At 41.6% G+C, this 18,412-nt stretch overlaps 1 protein-coding gene across 10 annotated transcripts in view; it reads right to left on the bottom strand.

Moving 5' to 3' along the window:
* STXBP4 (syntaxin binding protein 4) overlaps positions 1 to 18,412 on the bottom strand; it is a 141,002-nt gene that overhangs the window by 10,380 nt on the left and 112,210 nt on the right. For all 10 annotated transcript variants that reach the window (XM_030534647.1, XM_030534645.1, XM_030534644.1 and 7 more), the window contains one exon: positions 16,337 to 16,394. In XM_030534647.1, coding sequence (XP_030390507.1) covers positions 16,337 to 16,394 — 58 coding nt within the window. The remainder of the gene's footprint in view (positions 1 to 16,336; positions 16,395 to 18,412) is intronic.

The following is an 18,412-nucleotide window of genomic DNA, read 5'->3' as shown; positions in this document are numbered from 1 at the left end:
ACCCTCCTTATGGTTCTTACTTCCTAGCATGCAAAATGGTTTATTTCAAGAAGAGAATTTAGGACATTATCTTAAGGAAAGAATGGTTCAAAGATAGAGGGATAAGATGATGAAAAATAGAGTGCACATCTTTGCTGGATTTTGAGAATTAGCAAATTGTGTTTTTCACTTTAAGTGATAACAATCTCCCATTTACATTACATTAATTTGTACAGAGCCAAGTTCTGTAACCTCTCAGAGGGTCATGGAAAGCCTTATAGGCAGCAGAACTGGTGCAGGTCACTTTGTAGAGTTCCCCTTCTGCACAGAGTCCATGTAATGTCCCATGGAGGTTTTTTTCATGCCATTGTGCTGGGAGACTGAATGGGCGTGGCCAATGTTAACTGGGGCCATTTCCCGTGGATTAACTGACCAACATTCTCCACTGCATGATTGTATGAGTCACCTGCAACTTGCAAAAGAAGAAATTCTGTGCAAGGCCTGTTTGAGATTTTTGGGGGAGTCTGGATGTCTCTCCAAACCAAAAATCAATCAAACTCCCACCAGATAAAGATTCATTATGGGCCAAATGAGTTCTGCTATTGACTTCAATGGGACCAGGATTCAGCCCTATTTGAATAAAGAAAGCCAGGTTCTGACCTCATGTGAAGCCTGTGCTTACCCTCTGAATAAAGTGATGTTGTACACAATGTAAGTAAAGGCAGAATGTGTCACATTTAAAATCAAATGCATAAATGCAATGACAAAGGTAGCTGGGGTTTTTCTAAACTGATATCCTAGCAACCTACTCTGTTGAACTTGCATCAGTCATTTTGCTGAGTTGTTAATCTCTTGTATCCTTGATTTTGGATCTCCCAAATCTAACTGGCAATGCAAAATACAGTAATGCTTAATTCAAGATTACTGGTGCTTAATAAAACTTTAAATGATCTGTGCATAAATGAAAATTATTGCAAAATCACTAACTTTTGCTGACTGCTTTAAGGCAAAGGACTGAGAATGTCAAATCCCTTACTATCAAAACTGTAACCTCTGGTACTTTCAGTGTTGCTGCAGAAACAGCCTGCAACGAAAACAGGATGTAGCAAAAGTTGTTGCCAGCACCAACTGCATGATCATAAGGCTACACCCAGTAATACACCTTATGGCTACACCAGTAATACACCTGTCATGTTACACTGATTTTCTTCCCCCATATTTTATACTAGATCTCTTTACATACTCGTATGCTTCTAGGAGCAAATCCTGCCATTCTCCCACTCTATCTGCAGAAACACCTGGGTGCAGAGATCCCCAGATGCAGGTGAATTGGGAATGGCAGGTGAATTGGGGATGCCATGCAGGGTGCACACCACTTGCCAGGAGGAAATCACTGTGGGGACTTCCTGTGCACTGCCATTCAGTGAGAGCTTGGAGGTGGGGTAGGGCCAGGCGATGGGAGAAGTGGAGCTGGGGCCTGTGGATTCAATATTAGGGGGGTTGCCTTACATAGGGTGAAGGTTCAGGAACCCAAGCCCCAGTTACGGTTGCCAATTTTGGCTGAACGTGTTCCTGGAGGTTTCATCATATGACATAATATTTAATTAAAGATTAATCTTCAATTCCTGGAGACTCCCGGACAATCCTGGAAGGTTGGCAACCCTAGCTCCAATACAAGTCCTTTCCCTTTCTGCTGCATGGAATTTAAGTGCACAGCCCTGTTTGCTGAGCTGCCCATAGCTCTGAAGGATTTGTCCTAACTGCTCCCTTTGTCTCCTGCTCTGCCTCTTCTTTCATGTTTCCCCTAATGCTTTGAATGGCCTTTTGCTTTCCATGCACCCAACACTTCCCTTCTCCTTTAAACTCACTTCTTTCAGGAAGCCTTCTAACTGCTCAACCACAATGCCTCTCTTTGCCTCCATGCACCCTGTATTTCCTGTTTCTCTGAGTTTCTCTTCAAGTCCCTTGGCCCTCGATCAATACTGTCTTTAAGTGTTTTGTAAAGGGCTGTCTAATAATAAACAATAACAGCAGTCCTGCACAAAGCCAGAGTAACGACGACTTTTGCTTTGCAGTGGTGCTGGTGGTGAGATGTGGGATCCTTCCCCCTACCACTGGGTTTCAGCAGAGTACCAAAGGAACCACAGACTTCTACAACTGCAGAAGAATCTATTGTTTCTGAACTCCCCAGGACTAGAACTTTTGGCCAGTGGATCCAGTAACTGCAGATTTACTGGCTACGGCCCAGTTCACTCCTTGCATGGTGGCACAGAGAGAAATCCCATGCTGCAGTGCTTTGTGGTTGGGATCCTCTGTGCAGCAGATTGTGTCAGTTCCATTGCCTGGAAGGCTGTGCAGAATATGGCACGTATGGAGTATTTCACAAACTCAACATACAGGTTGCAGCCAATGTATAGTTAATGGTGCAGTAAAATAATGCAGCCCACACCCACTTTTATGTACCTATGATCACATTTTATGAGATCCAAACTATCCCATGGCTTTTAGGAGACAGCACTTTTACCCCTCTGCTCTTACCATTTTGACTTAACCTTGGCTTTGTCTTTTCAGTGAAATCAGCTCTGATTATGGTGAAACAGCAGTGTGGCCATCAACTCTTGTGGCCATTGTACACTGCTGACCCAGTCAAGATTTGTGACTCAAAAAACATCCTATATGCTTCTGTAGACTCCTTTAAAATGTCATTATTTGGAAGCCAGATGATAATTATATGGAGATTCTCAGTTTACCGAGTGAAGCTGAAAACATGCTGTTGCCATCTTATGCTTATGCTAGTGTTGATGAGATCTGCAAAGAGGAAATAGTTCTCAATTGTTCAACTTTATGGGGGGATTAGATCAAAGAAGTAATTGGGTAAAACTGGGTAAGTATAGTAAATCAATCTTGGGAACAGCTGGTGAAGACAATTTCCAGAACTCAGAACCTACAAGCGCTTTGGGAAATAATGTGTTTTGTATTAATCAAAACCAGATTATCTGAACTTAAAATAAACATTTTTTAAAAATAACTTCTGTTTAGTTTTTAGCTGCTTGACTCTCTCCCAGGATTACATTTTATAAGAAACACCTGTAGGGAAGGCATATAGCATAGGAGTTGCAGATTAAAGGCCTGAGGTGCTGAGCAGCTTCTGGAAGATGGTTAGTGCCCTTAGCACCCATTGGTTTCAGTGAGACTGAGGGCACTGATCACCTCCCCAGTTCTGATCCTAATATGACACACAACCCCCCCAATCACGCTGTGTTTCTCTGAAGGGGCTGTGGGTTTAGTAGTTAAATCAGGGGTAGGCAACCTATGGCACGGGTGCTGAAGGCGGCACACGAGCTGATTTTCGGTGGCACTCACACTGCCCAGGTCCTGGCCACCTGTCTGGGGGGCTCTGCATTTTAATTTAATTTTAAATGAAGCTTCTTAAACATTTTAAAAACCTTATTTACTTTTCATACAACAATAGTTTAGTTATATATTATAGACTTGTAGAAAGAGACCTTCTAAAAATGTTAAAATGTATTACTGGCACGCGAAACCTTAAATTAGAGTGAATAAATGAAGATTTGGCACACCGCTTCTGAAAGGTTGCCGATCCCTGAGTTAAATAATATAAAATGAAAGCCCAAGAAAGAGTCTAGTTTATTCCTTGATTAAACCCATTAAACAGCAGTGTATTAAAAGTCTATGGGCAGCTTCATAAGAGGTAACCATCACTGAAAAGATCTTTTATTTGTCCAGATAGTGGTACGACTAGTGATATTAATAAGCAGGTGCAGCAATACACAAATGGCCTGGTCTGGAAACTTCTGAGTAATGGCCTGCTGAGTAAACTGACCCGGTGCTGAGTGAACACCTGGAATTGGTGATGGGGTTAATGATCGTTCACTTACAATTCAAATCTCCCCTGAGTCCGAAGTGATTGAGTGTTACCACCATGTAAGGGTAGTTCAGTAGCCTGCATGCAAGGGGTCGGAGGTTCCCAGTGGACATGTGACTACATCACAAAAAACCAACTTCCTGTGTGGTAACTTCTTGACAGTCTCAGCAGACACCAAGGACTGTAAAGATTAGTAGTGGCCTTTTCCACAAAGTGGCAAACCCTGCCCCAAGAATGGAAGAATGAACAGGATTTTGAACTCACCAAGTTTCCAGTCCCTACATGGAAATGACCCGGTAGTGGAGAATTTGACCCTCAGTCACACCTGTGTAAAGCTGGAGTAACTCTACTGCAGTAAACAAAGATCAGAACTGGTTCCAGTCACTTTGGTGGGATTTATGAGCATACAAGGGAGAGACACTTTAGCTCTAAGGTTCTGCTCACAGGGAGGAAATGTAAACTGCTCCATGACTTGCTATGCCAGAACCTGATTGGGAAGTACAGTTTCTGCAGAGGACAAAAGAATGTTTCTGCATTCTGGTGCCTGATATCGGAAAAAAAAAATTCCTGCCCCATCCCCTTCAAAAAAGCTCCCACTCAGCCAGAAGCTGCTTAAAGTCTTAACATTCTTGTATTACAAACTCATGTTATCATAAAAGCCAGTGCCAAGTTCCCTTGTATTACCTCTAAGGTCATTTCCCCTTACAACAATACAAAATGAATTCATTGAAAATCAGAATAGATGAATTCACTGTAACCACATATGCTGGAAGTTGAACTATTTTAAAAACTTTAATATATTTTTCATTTTTCAAGTAATTCCATTCTGCTTATCCAGACTTCTTCATGTAGTTTCCATTGGCAAAAGTATTCTCCATGTCCCATGCTAAACTGTTGTTGTGTGCTGTTAATCAGGCGCCCCACCTCACTCTAGATGGGGTTTCTGTGCCATCGGTAGATGCAAGTGATCTCTAGACATGATTTTCAGAAGTGACAAGTGATTCTGGGTGCCTCCATTTTTAACTGTCCAACATGAGACACCTTTAAGGGGCCTGAGTTTCAGACAGCTGGCCCACAGCACTTTCAGAAAATCAGACCCACTGTCTTGAATTGGGTAAAAAATAAAAAAAAAAAAGAACTCAGAATTATGGGTCACTTTTGAAAATCTTGATCTGACCATTGCTGTCTCTCATTATACCAGTGTGAACTCACTTAAATAGGAGCCTTGATGTTGAGTTTAGAAGTCTACTCCTAATGAGAACTACTGTGGATTCACTAAGATTTGAACTAGAAAGAAGATTTCACAGACATGTAGACACTGTGGCTATCATCAAAATAACCTGCAAATTATAAAATATAAGATGCGGATTCTTTCTGCCACCCACTGTATGCAGTGATACTGCAAAGGTGCAGCTGTGCTCAGAGGCCTCTGAATCCACAAAGGGATGGAGCAGGATCTGGGTCTAAGGAACTAAGAGGAGTTCCAACTTTGTAATGCAGTGGAAATGGGTAAGGGCAGGCTTGGTCACAGAAAAGCTTATCAGCCTATAGCTTTACAGTTTCGATTTCGCATTCAGTAGGTAAATGCAGATGAAATTTGTTTTCCTTTTAAGATGATACATTTAGCCCTACTGCTGTAAACATTTATATTTATACTGTAGAACAGGGGTGGCCAACCTGTGGCTCCGGAGCCACATGTGGCTCTTCAGAAGTTAATATGCGGCTCCTTGTATAGGCACTGACTCCGGGGCTGTGGCTACAGGAGCCAACTTTCCAATGTGCCCGGGGGGGTGCTCACTGCTCAACCCCTAGCTCTGCCACCAACCCTGCCCCCACTCCACCCCTTCCCGCCCCCTCCCCTGAGTCTGCCGTGCCCTCTCTCCTCCCCCTCTCCCCCAGTGCCTCCTGCACACCACAAAACAGAGGTTTGAGAGGTGCGGGGAGGGAGGGGGAGGTGCTGATAGGTGGGGCTGCCGGTGGGTGGGAGGTGCTGGGAGCAGGGGGACTACTGACATATTACTGTGGCTCTATGGCAATGTACCTTGGTAAATTCTGGCTCCTTCTCAGGCTCATGTTGGCTACCCCTGCCATAGAGGTTGTCCAGCTATGATTAGTGCTTTGTTATTCTTAAATTCAGTCATTAAATCATAAATAGATTTCTGTAAATATCCAGTTTTCAATAAAATCAATTGTGGTTGGTTCTTCCTCCCCCCAGACACAAATATACTGGACATTTATGATCTATTTGATGTCACCCATTAATTATAGGACTCTAAAGGGTGTGACAAGCCATGCTTTCAAGGTGGATGCATGATTTAGTAGCTTGATTACAAAATCCACTATAACATTTTTTCTGTGCTTTAATGGTCTGTCTGTTTTTCTGAGTATTATCTCTGACTATTTGGTTACCTACCATAGAGTACCTTCTCTTCTCAGCTACACTGGTGGATATTCGGAGTAACTACACTGCCTTTCGTGAAGTCTCTCAGTCTTTACGATGGTGTAAAAGACAGCAGGATTTGGCCCTTGGGCATAGACTCGTGTTTCTATTGTTTCCTACAGATACAATATATGGTCAAGGAGAATGTGACAGGCCTCAGCCATCTGTCCCCACCATTTCCTCCTCATTGCATGACAGAGAGGGATTTTTAAAAGGATGTCTCAGTTCACAAGATATTAGTTCCTTCAAATGTCAAAAAGCAGGCTGGTTCGATTCATAGATTATAGGGCCAGCAGGAACCATTGTGATCATCTTATCCGACCTCCTGCATAACACAGGCCAGAGGAATTCCCTAAATTCAATCCTATTTGAACTAGAGCAGATCTTTTAGATAGATATCCTTGTCTTTTGATTTTTAAATGGTTTGAGCGATTTTTACTGCTTGTAAGGTGTCAGAAAGTACTAAGAAGTCTTTAAAATATCTTAACGTTCTGCCTGCGAGCTGTGTCTACTCTTGCATGTATTTGCTACAGAACCACTGATAGATGGAACAGAATAGGTTTACAGAGCAATGGGGTGGACAAAAAGAGACTAACACGTCTCAATGTATACACAAAATCTTTTGCCGTTACAGCAAAAGGAAACATTCTTCCTTGGCCGCACTATAGGGCATTTAAGCACACAAGGAAAACTTCTGGTTCTTGGGTGAATTATAGGGAAAAAAAAATTAGAAGTACTATCCCTTCCTTTGCCATAAAATAGACAAATAAACACTGGCCTCAGTCTACCTAAGCATTCCAGAAGATTGAAATATCAGGGAATTCACATCTTGTTCTCCAGGAAAGACTTATTTAAAGTACAAGTTGTGCTTTCACTGTCTAAGACAGAATATAGCGTATGTCGAAGTGTAGGAACTTGCTTCTGTTAAGCAGCAAGAAAATGGTGTTTATAGGGGGCAAAATCCCCAGCTGCTACTTACAAATTTTACACATATGCAAGAAGTGGGTGGCAGTGGGAGGGAGAATAGCAAGGCCATACCTAATTTTAGATGCTAGTCCCATGATGCAGAGCTTCCATATGTTAAAGGTGAAACAAAGTAGGAAGACAACTGGAGTAGGTTGCTTTTGAAGAAAATTCATGTCCTTTTCTATGTTGTCCTTCCACTATGATTCTTCCCAAGCAACAGCAACTAATGGGATTTTACATGGCATTAAATACAGCCTGCCAATGAAAGCATGTATTATCTCACAGGCTGTACTGACGGAATGCTATGACTCTCCCCTGAAGTCTTTTACTGCCAGATCATATGACTGTGTCAATTTATGTCCCCATTTACATTAGTTACAACCCCCAATTAGGTCAATGGGGATTGCATCTGAAGAAAATCTGGGCAGAATTTGTTCCATGTGTCTAACTATCAAGAGTGGTTCAAAGTGAACTTGCTCTTATCAAGATGAAATGATATTTCCATATGAATGCCTCCCAACTGATCACTATATACACATTTCTGAATGCAGGTGTTGGCTCCCATGAGATCACGTGAACTGCGCCCAAGGCCCTGGGTTTCAGAGAGGAAATTCCCATGGGGGAATTATAAATCCTTTTGGAATCTGAGTAACTGGATTTCTCATGCTCATAAATGGATTGATGCTGAATCACGTCCTGCACAGGATTTTTTATTCCCCTCAAAAATGGCAATAGGGTGAATGTATCAGATAGTCTGAACTGCTGGGGAACAAGATTAAGTCACCTGGGGTCTGAATTGCAGAAAGGCCTGTGAGAGAAGCTTCCATACTCCTGTTTCTTGCCAAATAGCATTAACTGCTGCACTGCTTTTAGATTGTAGTGCAGAGATGCAGTTGGATGCCATCTCCTCTCTGCAGGTGATCAATTCACCATACACTGTAAACGGCAGATGACAGGCACAATTTTTAAAAGCCCAAAACATCTTCTCCTAAGTACCAGAAGATCTGAAGATATGCCATGAATTCAGAAAAAAAAGAGAAGGTATTTTGAACCGTTTTACGTATGTGCCAGCCAGACTGGAAACTTCTTATGGGATTGCTTTTAAAAATGCCAGTGTCTACGTGCCTTAGAGATCTCTGAATCTTTATAAGTTGGGAAGTAAAGGCCATTCCCTTCTCCTTCCGCAGCACTGAGAGGAGAAATATGGATCTAATCATATAGAAGGGAAAAGGGTTTTCAATACCCAATTCTTTATTCTGTTATGTAGGCAACTCCTAAATGCTCCTGAAGTGCTCTTGGCTGCTAAGACTCATGGGCCAAAGCATCAACTAAGTGTCACCTAGAGTAAGTTGGTAAAACTTTTCAGAAACCCCTGGACCAACTTCACAGATGTAGGTTACACCATTGCTTACAGATCAGGTTAAATTGGTCAGAAAATGAGTGTAAGTGGCAAAGCAGTGCCATCTGTACCAGTGGTTATGAAAAATGAGTGCCGCTTACATGACTTGTTGATTGTAGCAGGACGGTAAGAGATAAAATTCAACTTTCCCTTCACATTACTTTAAGTTGCATCATATCACTTCAGACCCTCTTGGGACCAAGTTCAGTCCTCACTGACATCAGTTGGAGGCACAGCCACGTATGTCAGGGACCCTATCTGATCCCCACTCACCACTCCATTGGTAGGATTTATATTCATTTTATACCCCTGAAAGTCAAGTCAGTGCAAATTATGCTCACTTTTTCCACCAGCGTACTAGTGTGTAACCCACAGCACCATTTATATCACTTCTGAACTTTTCCCGGCAACCACATACCCCACAGACTTGGCCTTACTGCCCATAACAGCTTCAGCTCTGCAGTTTGAAAGGTAATTTCTCCATGCTTGCCAGTGCTTGACCATTGGATGCTTAACAACGTGGCTGATCAAAAATGAATAAATGAGGCACTAAAGTGCCCTAATGGTGGAGATTAAAAAAATTCTCAAACATTTTATTCATGTTCCAGCTCTAACTCTCAATGACATGTATACAAAAATGCATCCATGTAAATGTTTTATTCATGTCAGTTATTCATATAACTGGGTTTCACTGTAGTATGTAACAGAAACCAGCTGGTTTACTTCTTTTAAACTCTGATTTCTCATGCACTTCATACTGTTTCACTCCCCTTCAAAGATATTTATAGAAATTTCATAGCAAGCTACCTCACTCTTATATGATATTCAGCTTCTGTCCTGGAATGCGTTTATTGCATGAGATCCACAAGAGATAGAATTAAGAGTCCCAACTACCTGACAGCCCAATAAAGTACCTTGCATGTGAAGCAGCTTATTAATTAAAAATAATTATCTTTAGCAAACTGTAAAATCTTAATTAATTCAAACGGAGTCATTGCAGTTTTTGTTCACTCCACAGCTTAACAATATGTTAAGAAGATGACGGAATTCAAATTTAAGGTGAGTTTACATGTGGCAACATTTGGGGAATTACAACTGTCATGACAACCAAACCACGTTTCAATGCCTGGTTGTACCCACTGGAGTGGTAAAATAGTTCTGAGTACCTCAGGACTTAAGCTGTTCTAAATACCAAAGAGAAAGAAAGGATTGAAATTCACAGCCAAACAGTACAAGAGGGCTACAGAATTAGTGCTAGTGCTCTAAGTACCAAACATAATCCCTATTTGAACATACAACAATTAGATTAAATCCTACTGAACAGGATCAGCTGATTAGAAGCACCTCTGGGTATGTTCCTTCTAGAAAAGGATACCTTTTAACCTTACGTAAGCTCTTCTGGAAATTTGTATCACACTTTGTTAGAGGTAGGGGACTTCTGTGGCACTTGCTTCTTGCTGTGAATAGTTAACTTTCAAATTAACTTTACACAAAGGGATTCACCCTTCTCTTATAAGGCTGTCCTGCAAAGATCCAGTTTTGGGCAGGCTTGCGTTCCGTGCAAGCTCCTTGGAGCCAATGGTGTAAGCAAAGTCTGACTTTGTCCACAAGAAACAATATCCAATTACATCTGGAGCAAGAACCGTTGCACCATTTTAATCTCAGGAGTGGGGAGAGCTCTTGAGAGTGAGAGATTTCAGACAGTGGTTATGCCCGGGAACTTTGCACTCTTCCACTTCACATATCAAGGAGGATGTCTCTATGCTAATCTTGCAAAGGCTGATGTGGACAATGGAGTCTGGGATATGCCACGGGGGGTTGTGATGACAGAGATCCAGAGGTCCTAGCATCCTGGGTAAGGACTGTACTAAGAAACAGCTGCTATTGTTGATTTCTAGATAAGGATTGGAAGTGTGGAAAACCTCAGGAGAAAGCCTGTTCTTGTGAGATTTCCAGCCCAAATTTGCACACTCAACCAGTGAGGATGGTGTGGAAAGCAGCAGAACATCTGAGGCTTTTTCTCTGCTGAACTCCCGCCACAGGAGGTTCATCCTCTACTGATCTGCACCTTATTACCACGTCAGCAAAAGTTTAACTTCAAAGTGCAGCTCTCAACAGAATCCTCTCAAGCATATTCAGCAGGTCCAGCATTCCACTGAGGCAGCAAGATAAACGAGAAACTGCATTTGTGACTTTCTACTGGTCACAGAACCCAAATGAAAAGAAATTAGATGAACAGTGAAATGTGACATTTCTTCTGCTGTGTGAGACCAGTCATTTTGTTGCTATTACAGATATTTAAGCAACCATGGATTTTGCCAACTGCTACAGCTCTTGTCATTTCTTTAGGCCCCAGTTCGGCTTTCAGTCACACTGGTATAAATGCAGGGTAACAAGACTGTAGCAAGTGGAGCAAGGACCTCAGATTTACATAGAACAGAACCTTGATTCAGCCTGACCGACTGAGCAAACCAACCAATTCTTTTATAGGCCAAAAGTGGCAATACCCTATTTTCAATGTTTCATGTAAAATTCAATGTGCATACATCTCCACAAAATGAGTCTTTTACTTTATCGGTTTTATTTGCGGAAACTGCAGCGTATGTAAAATTGTATTGGAAAACACTACTTGTTTTAATTTCCTAAGTTATTTCTTCACCACATTCCTTGGTATACATCTCCTGCAGTAACCTACATCTGAAAATAATCAGCATATTAAACACAAGGGCTCAAGCAGAACTTGTGTGCTGCAGCATATATGGTATGTTCTGAATCACTATGAGAATACTGTGTCAGCTCTAATATCTCTAGCTGCAGGCACCAGCGATGAATTAAGGACAATGTAGTAGTAAGTTAAAAAAAAAGTTCCTGCTTTTTCTGGCTGACACAGAAACTTAAATACACTACTTTACATATAACTTCCACAATGGTCCAGGGGAAAATCATTTTCACCCCACTGCAGAGGCCTCACTCACCACCCTCTTCATCTCTTATGTGCCTTTGTGGAAGTCCTCTCCACAAGCAAAATAACATGTGCCTAATCACTCATAGGAATTGAACAATTTGCCAGATTATTAACTTAACAATGTACTGAATGGACATCAACCAAAATTTTAGCTGACTGTTCTTCTAACTGGTAAGAGGCAGGATAATGTTGCTCTGTGAATGAGCCCTTAATATTAACACAGCTGTGTTTCACCCACCTGATGGAAGAATAATATGCTAACTTAAATCACTTCCTGTCAAATTAAATCACTTCCTGTCAAAGTCACACACACACACACACACACACACACACACACACACACACACACACACACACACACACACACACACACACACACACACACACACACACAGAGTAAACTGTTTGCTTTTCCTAGTTTTTTCCAATAGGATCAGAGAATTCAGCTAAAACATAATCTTGCTCTCACTCACTGAGAAATCAAGTGGAAAGGTTTCTACTGACCTTTCCAATCACAAGGAGGCATCTCAGCTGATTAGATCAGGAAGGCAAGGGAAATACAACACAACTCGCCAGCATATGCCCTTTTCTAGATAACATGGTTCATATGTGAACAGCAGCCTTGACAGGCTTAGATAGAACAATAAATTTCCATCTAGCTTCAGTGAAAAGTTGACAAATATGAACAAAATGCAATGGATAGGAAATTGCAAGTCTAAGTCCAACTAAAGCTGGCTTCAAGTGTGTTTGGGATTTGAGTCCAGTGTGTCCACAGTACCGGTTCAAAAGCGTCAGTCTGAATTGTGCAACTCTCACTCAGATTGGGGAACATTTACTCATACTGGTTGTCAGTGGGGGTGGAGAATGAGTAAGTGGTAATTACCACGAATAAGGGTTGCACAGGTGGGGCCACTATGCTTTGCACAGTAAATGTATGGATTCTATCCCAGTATGACGAATGTAGTAAGAATACTGGGCTTGATCCTGTCAGGTACTAAGCACTCTGGCCCTGACCCAGCAGAGCACTTAAGTATGTACTTAACTTTAGGCACATGAACAGTTCCATTATACAATGGGCCTACTCTTGGGCTTAACGTTAACCACATGCCTAAGTGCTCAGCTGGATCAGGACTAGAGTACTTAGCACTTTGCAGATATACAGTATCTTCTCATTTGGGGCAGGATTAAGAGCAATTTGCTTGTCCTATAAAAGAACAGGTACAGAACCAAAATGTGAATGAATAGGAATGATTTACATGAAAAATATATGTCTAGCTACTCTCAGGATATCAAGAAACTTTATGTTCATTTCACTGCCCATTTGAATTCCGTCAGAAATTACAATTAAATTTTCAAGACCACTCTACTATAAAAGATGGTGAACTGGATCCTGTTTCGTGATAAGGCTGCTTTGTGCCATTCCAGCAACACACAGGAGCCTGAGAGCCATCTTAACTGATTACACAGAGACTCGTCTAGGCAAGGGGAAGGTCCCTAGGTATCTTATTCTGATACCTAGGGACCTTCACTCAACCTAAGGTTTCTTTGCCTTAACCCCAAATTATATGCATCAGTATCTCACTTTGTGCAGGTAGTGAACAGATAAAACTGAGTATTTACTTTTGGGGGTCAATGTTGCTTCCATTAAAATCAATGAAACTCTGTCTATTAACTTCAACAGAAGCAGAATCAGACCTTAACTCAGGTAGGTCAACAATAAAATATTCATAGACACCAGCAGCATATCACACATTACTCTCTACAGCATTTAGAGAATAATGAAAATAAAGGTGTAAGGGATACCTGATATTAACTAAATAAATAGCTACTAGAGACGGGCCTGAGGATATAAAGTTTGCATCTAAAACTGGATCCAAAGTCTAACAGAGTGCAGGGTGCTCAGTTTGGATGCTCAGTTCTCATTCAGACTCAACATAACAACATTAACTCAACTGTTTCATAATAATGCTAACTTTGCTTGCTAGTGCCTTCCACCAAAGGATCTCAGAACACTTTGCAAACATAAATCAAACTCACAAACCCCTGCTGACAGGCAGGTAGGTCTTAAATAATCAGCCATGATCTTTCACAGCAAAAAGCAGACCTTTATATATTAGGGTACAAACAACAAGATAGAGGGGTCCTGATCCAAAGCCCACTTTAACATCAGTGGACAACTTTCCATTAACATTGATGGGCTTTGGCTCAGGTTCAGATGGTTTATAATCATGCTGGTATCCTAGATCTATAAGGTATTTTGTGATTCTTTACCTGTGCCATGCATGTGTATATGTATCATACTGGATGCTTTCGCCTTAAGTTTAAAGATATTTTCACCTTTCCCTCACTTGTTGAAAATAATGAACTTGCACTACTGGCTTTTTTCTTTTAATCTTTCAGAAAAAAATTATGAAGGAAATCCTGTAATTAAGAAAAACCCAAGAGCACATGACAAAAAGGGCCTGATCTCAGTGCTTTGTATTTTCTAGTCTCCCCCCTGAGGGTGATTACTTTTAAAGCTTTGTATACCTTGTCATAGTAATTTATATCACGTTTTATTGTTTCATCTCAATGTCACCTCTCCTCTAGTCTTAGGAGGGTTGTCAGAAAATTCATTCAACTGCAGGTGACGTTTGGCCACACAGATTTTTCCTTAATCTTATTTTTGGTGACACAAGTTTGTTTGCTATTATAACATCTACGCTATACTGCACACGCTGAAATGATGATGCATTATTGACTAACATAATGAATAGATTTAACTAACCAGTAATCACCAGGAGCACAGTTTTTTTTTCCAATCTCCTCTCTTCTTTGGTAACACTAATGCAACGGAGATGACAAGCATCCTGGCTGTTGAGACAATGGTAGTTATACTATACACTGAGCAGATTATGACAGTGAGGAGATAGCCATATATGTATTTTTCTTAAAATAACAGAAATTGAATCAGATTATTTATTTTTCTTTGGCTTAAAATACTCGAGATACATACTGACAGCAGAAGTTTTTAATATAGCTAAAATATTTGCATTGACAAGCACTGAAATTCACAAAGAATATGACAAAAGATCTTGGTAACGGGCCCAATTTCAATGGCAATATTCACTGAGTAAGGGTAGGCTAACCTAAAGGCAGTGAAAATTTGACTTGTCAGAACTCTGTGATTTTAAGTTAGTGACCCTATGATTAACATTTTAAGTGGAAAGCTTAGCAAGTAATAACTTCTCTTTTAAATCAATGGCAGGAAACTTGGGAGTCTCTTGTTTACTTTATAATTATGATGAAATGCCTACCACTCTGCTCCTTCAATCCATTACAATAACAGAACAATTTAATTCCAGATACAAAGCTGGCTATGAAGTCCATTTTCTACAAAACAAGAACATGACTTTCTGACACAACAGGAATGGTTTTAGATATAGTCTGGGCAGCTACAGAGGGTAATCACACGTTAAAAGACATTCTGCTGGGACTAGTTACAAAGAGAAACTACCACGTTAGTCCTTTTCCTTGTGCGGTTTTCTGGGTGAAAAGATTGCAGATGGAAGTTGATTAGGTTTAGTCAGTTTCTGTCAGCATCTAGGCTCTTTAACACTTGTCTGGATACAAAGAAAAACTGATTAGTTTTGTACCAAGCTAGCCAGTACTCCTTCACAACCAGTTCTTGACGAAGTACACGATACAGAAGGTAACTGACTGGTCTACAAGGGATTGAAGCCTTTACACACAAAAGAGACTGCAGAAGGAAACTTATTAGCATGCTATTCATTTTCCTCTGCTTTCTGCATGTGCAAAGCTTTCTGGCCCTATAGAAACTGTGATGGGTGCCAATATGCATAGATGACAGAGGACAAGATGATAAAGAAAGACAAAAAGAGCAAAAAGGGAGGGGAGAGGGGAAAAAAGAATAGAAACGCTAAAAAGGAAACCATAAAAAGAGATGAAAAAATGCATTACTGGGAGGTGCTCAGATACTATCTGCTCAGAATAGAATAAAATGATGCACAGACACCAAGCTGTGTCCCTGAGTTGTCTATGTGGCTGCCCAGGAAAAACTGCTGACAGTGCAAAGGATTCTGAGGTTTTGCTTAAGTAATGTATGGGGCACAGGTGCCATCTCCCAGATTCAGCAAAGGTGTCAGTGCATCTAGAGAGCCCTAAGGTTTGTGTGTTACTACGGAAACAGCTCCTAGGGTCGGAGCCAGAGCTACCGCTCCCAAATAACTGAGTACTGTCTGATGTTTCCCCAGCACTGAGGCTCCCAACCAGTTTTAACACTGATTTTTTCATTTTAGCATGTGAATGTTCGGGCCCATGAACTTTTTAGGGGTTGGGATTTTCCCATCCCTATTTGCAACATTGAAAGGATCAAAGACTTTTGAAGTAACCAAAGCAAGATGAGGTTGGAAGTTAGTCACCTGACTACCAGTGAATTTCAATAGGATTTGGGTACCTAATTCCCTTGGAATTCTTTGAAAAGCCCAGTCTCATTATATATATACGTTTGTCCCTAAAAAAGTCTATAAATGATGTCACTAACAAGCTGTTTATAAGAGAGATGATGTTTCTGGTCATGTTACTGATTTTAATGTTCCTCCTAGAAAGTTTAGATCTTTTTACCCCGATTATCTGAATCTCTCCCTGTCATCCTCCAGATGTGATAGAAACCGCTTACATAACTTTGATGCCGGTACTCACTTGATAAAGTACTTGATTCCATCTGCTGTGTAAGCTTCTTCCCATCCATAAGGTAAGCCTAAGGTGAAATAAAGAAATAAAATTACTCTCAAAGCTTGGAAGACACCATGAAATTACATTTTGGTATGGTAATGATTAGAATACTATAGCCTTCAATCAGGGCATACAAATATTACTTTCAAAAGCCTGTTAGTTTAAAATCATTAAGCTTCATTGGACATAAGTATTACTGCATTATATTAAAAAAAAACTATGTCACAAAAGCATTACCAGTTAGCTAAAATCTTAATCATTATTAGTCTTATTCACAAGTAAACTGATAGTTTGGTAGAATTTTAGGATCTGATTCCTAACAGGCTTGAACTTTGTGTTATCATTCACACCTAGGCAAAGAAGGTGTAAAAACACCCACTCTGATTTGCTAATGTTTGACACCTACTTTGCATAGGTGTAAATGACTCCACCAGGCGGGAAACTGAGCAGAATCAGGTTTTTTGTGGCCTTTACAATCCTGAATGTAACTCCTTGGAAATTTACTAGCAAACCTTTGTGAGACACTAAGAGCTAGCTTCAGAGAAAAGGTATAGATGTTTCCATGCTAAGTACAATTTACAAAGTGCTACATGGAGTTTTCAGATATGTGACTAGTCAATGGGAGTCACGGACTTAATGCTATAGCATTTAACATAGAGAAAGAAAACTTCTGAGAAGATGGAGTTGTTATATATAATAATTAAGCTACCTGCTCTTTTCTCCATAGGTAATTAGTAGAAGTTCTGAGACAGAACTTTGGGTTTTATTTTGAATGTGATCCTGTGTGAAAGATTGTTGATGTGGGTGATATGTTTCAGGAAAGCCTTTCAACTAGACTTTTACCTATGCTGTGCTACACTTCTCTTTTTCTCTTTGAAAATTCAATGGATAAAGGAAAAGTTAAGGAAAAAAATGCCATAGCAATAGATGATGTGGATTAAAGCCAGGATCACACTCTTAGTAGACAGTGAAAAATGCCGGAGAAAGTAGCAAAAGTCAGTATGCAAAGGTGATCCTGCGTTTGAGCAGTAGTTTATAACAACTTAGATAAATCAGAATGTAAAGACCTTAGAAACAACCCTTTGGAGACTTAAGGCATACAGACAGGGATGTATATTGTTCTGTGTGTGCTTTCATTTGGAAGGCATCTGGAATCTTAGGGCTTGTCTACATCACAAAGTTGCAGCGCTGGTGAGGGGGTTACAGCGCTGCAACTTAGGAGGTGTACACATCTGCAGGGCATCACCAGCGCTGCAACTCCCTGTTTGCAGCGCTGGCCGTACTCCCGTTTTGTCTTGGGTGTAGAGGATCCAGCGCTGGTGATCCAGTGCTGGTAATCAAGTGTAGACACTTACCAGCGCTTTTCTTGACCTCCGTGGAATAAGCAGGTATCCCAGCATACCTGAGGAAGCCTCTCTGGTAATCAAGCAGGTCTCCTTCCCCGGTTTGCTCTCGCGTTCCCTGAACCCCCGTGCAAGCAGGTCTCCTTCCCTGTGGTTTGCAGGGGGGTTCGGGGAACGCGAGAGCAAACCGCGGGGAAGCTGGTCTCCTTCCCCGGTTTGCTCTCGCGTTCCCCGAACCCCCGAGCAAGCAGGTCTCCTTCCCTGCGGTTTGCAGGGGGGTTCGGGGAACGCGAGAGCAAACCGCGGGGAAGCTGGTCTCCTTCCCCGGTTTGCTCTCGCGTTCCCCGAACCCCTGTGCAAGCAGGTCTCCTTCCCTGCGGTTTGCAGGGGGGTTCAGGGAACGCGAGAGCAAACCGCGGGGAAGCTGGTCTCCTTCCCCGGTTTGCTCTCGCGTTCCCCGAACCCCAGTGCAAGCAGGTCTCCTTCCCTGTGGTTTGCTCTCGCGTTCCCCGAATCCCCGAGCAAGCAGGTCTCCTTCCCTGCGGTTTGCAGGGGGGTTCGGGGAACGCGAGAGCAAACCGCGGGGAAGCTGGTCTCCTTCCCCGGTTTGCTCTCGCGTTCCCTGAACCCCCCTTGAAGCCGCCCAACAGCGCTGCAGTGTGGCCACATCTAACACCACTTGCAGCGCTGGTTGCTGTGA

The sequence above is a fragment of the Gopherus evgoodei genome, chromosome 15, assembly GCF_007399415.2.
Source record: "Gopherus evgoodei ecotype Sinaloan lineage chromosome 15, rGopEvg1_v1.p, whole genome shotgun sequence".
Lineage (NCBI taxonomy): Eukaryota > Metazoa > Chordata > Testudines > Testudinidae > Gopherus > Gopherus evgoodei.
The sequence above is the reverse complement of the archived record's forward strand: the minus strand, read 5'-3'. Positions and strand labels throughout refer to the sequence as shown.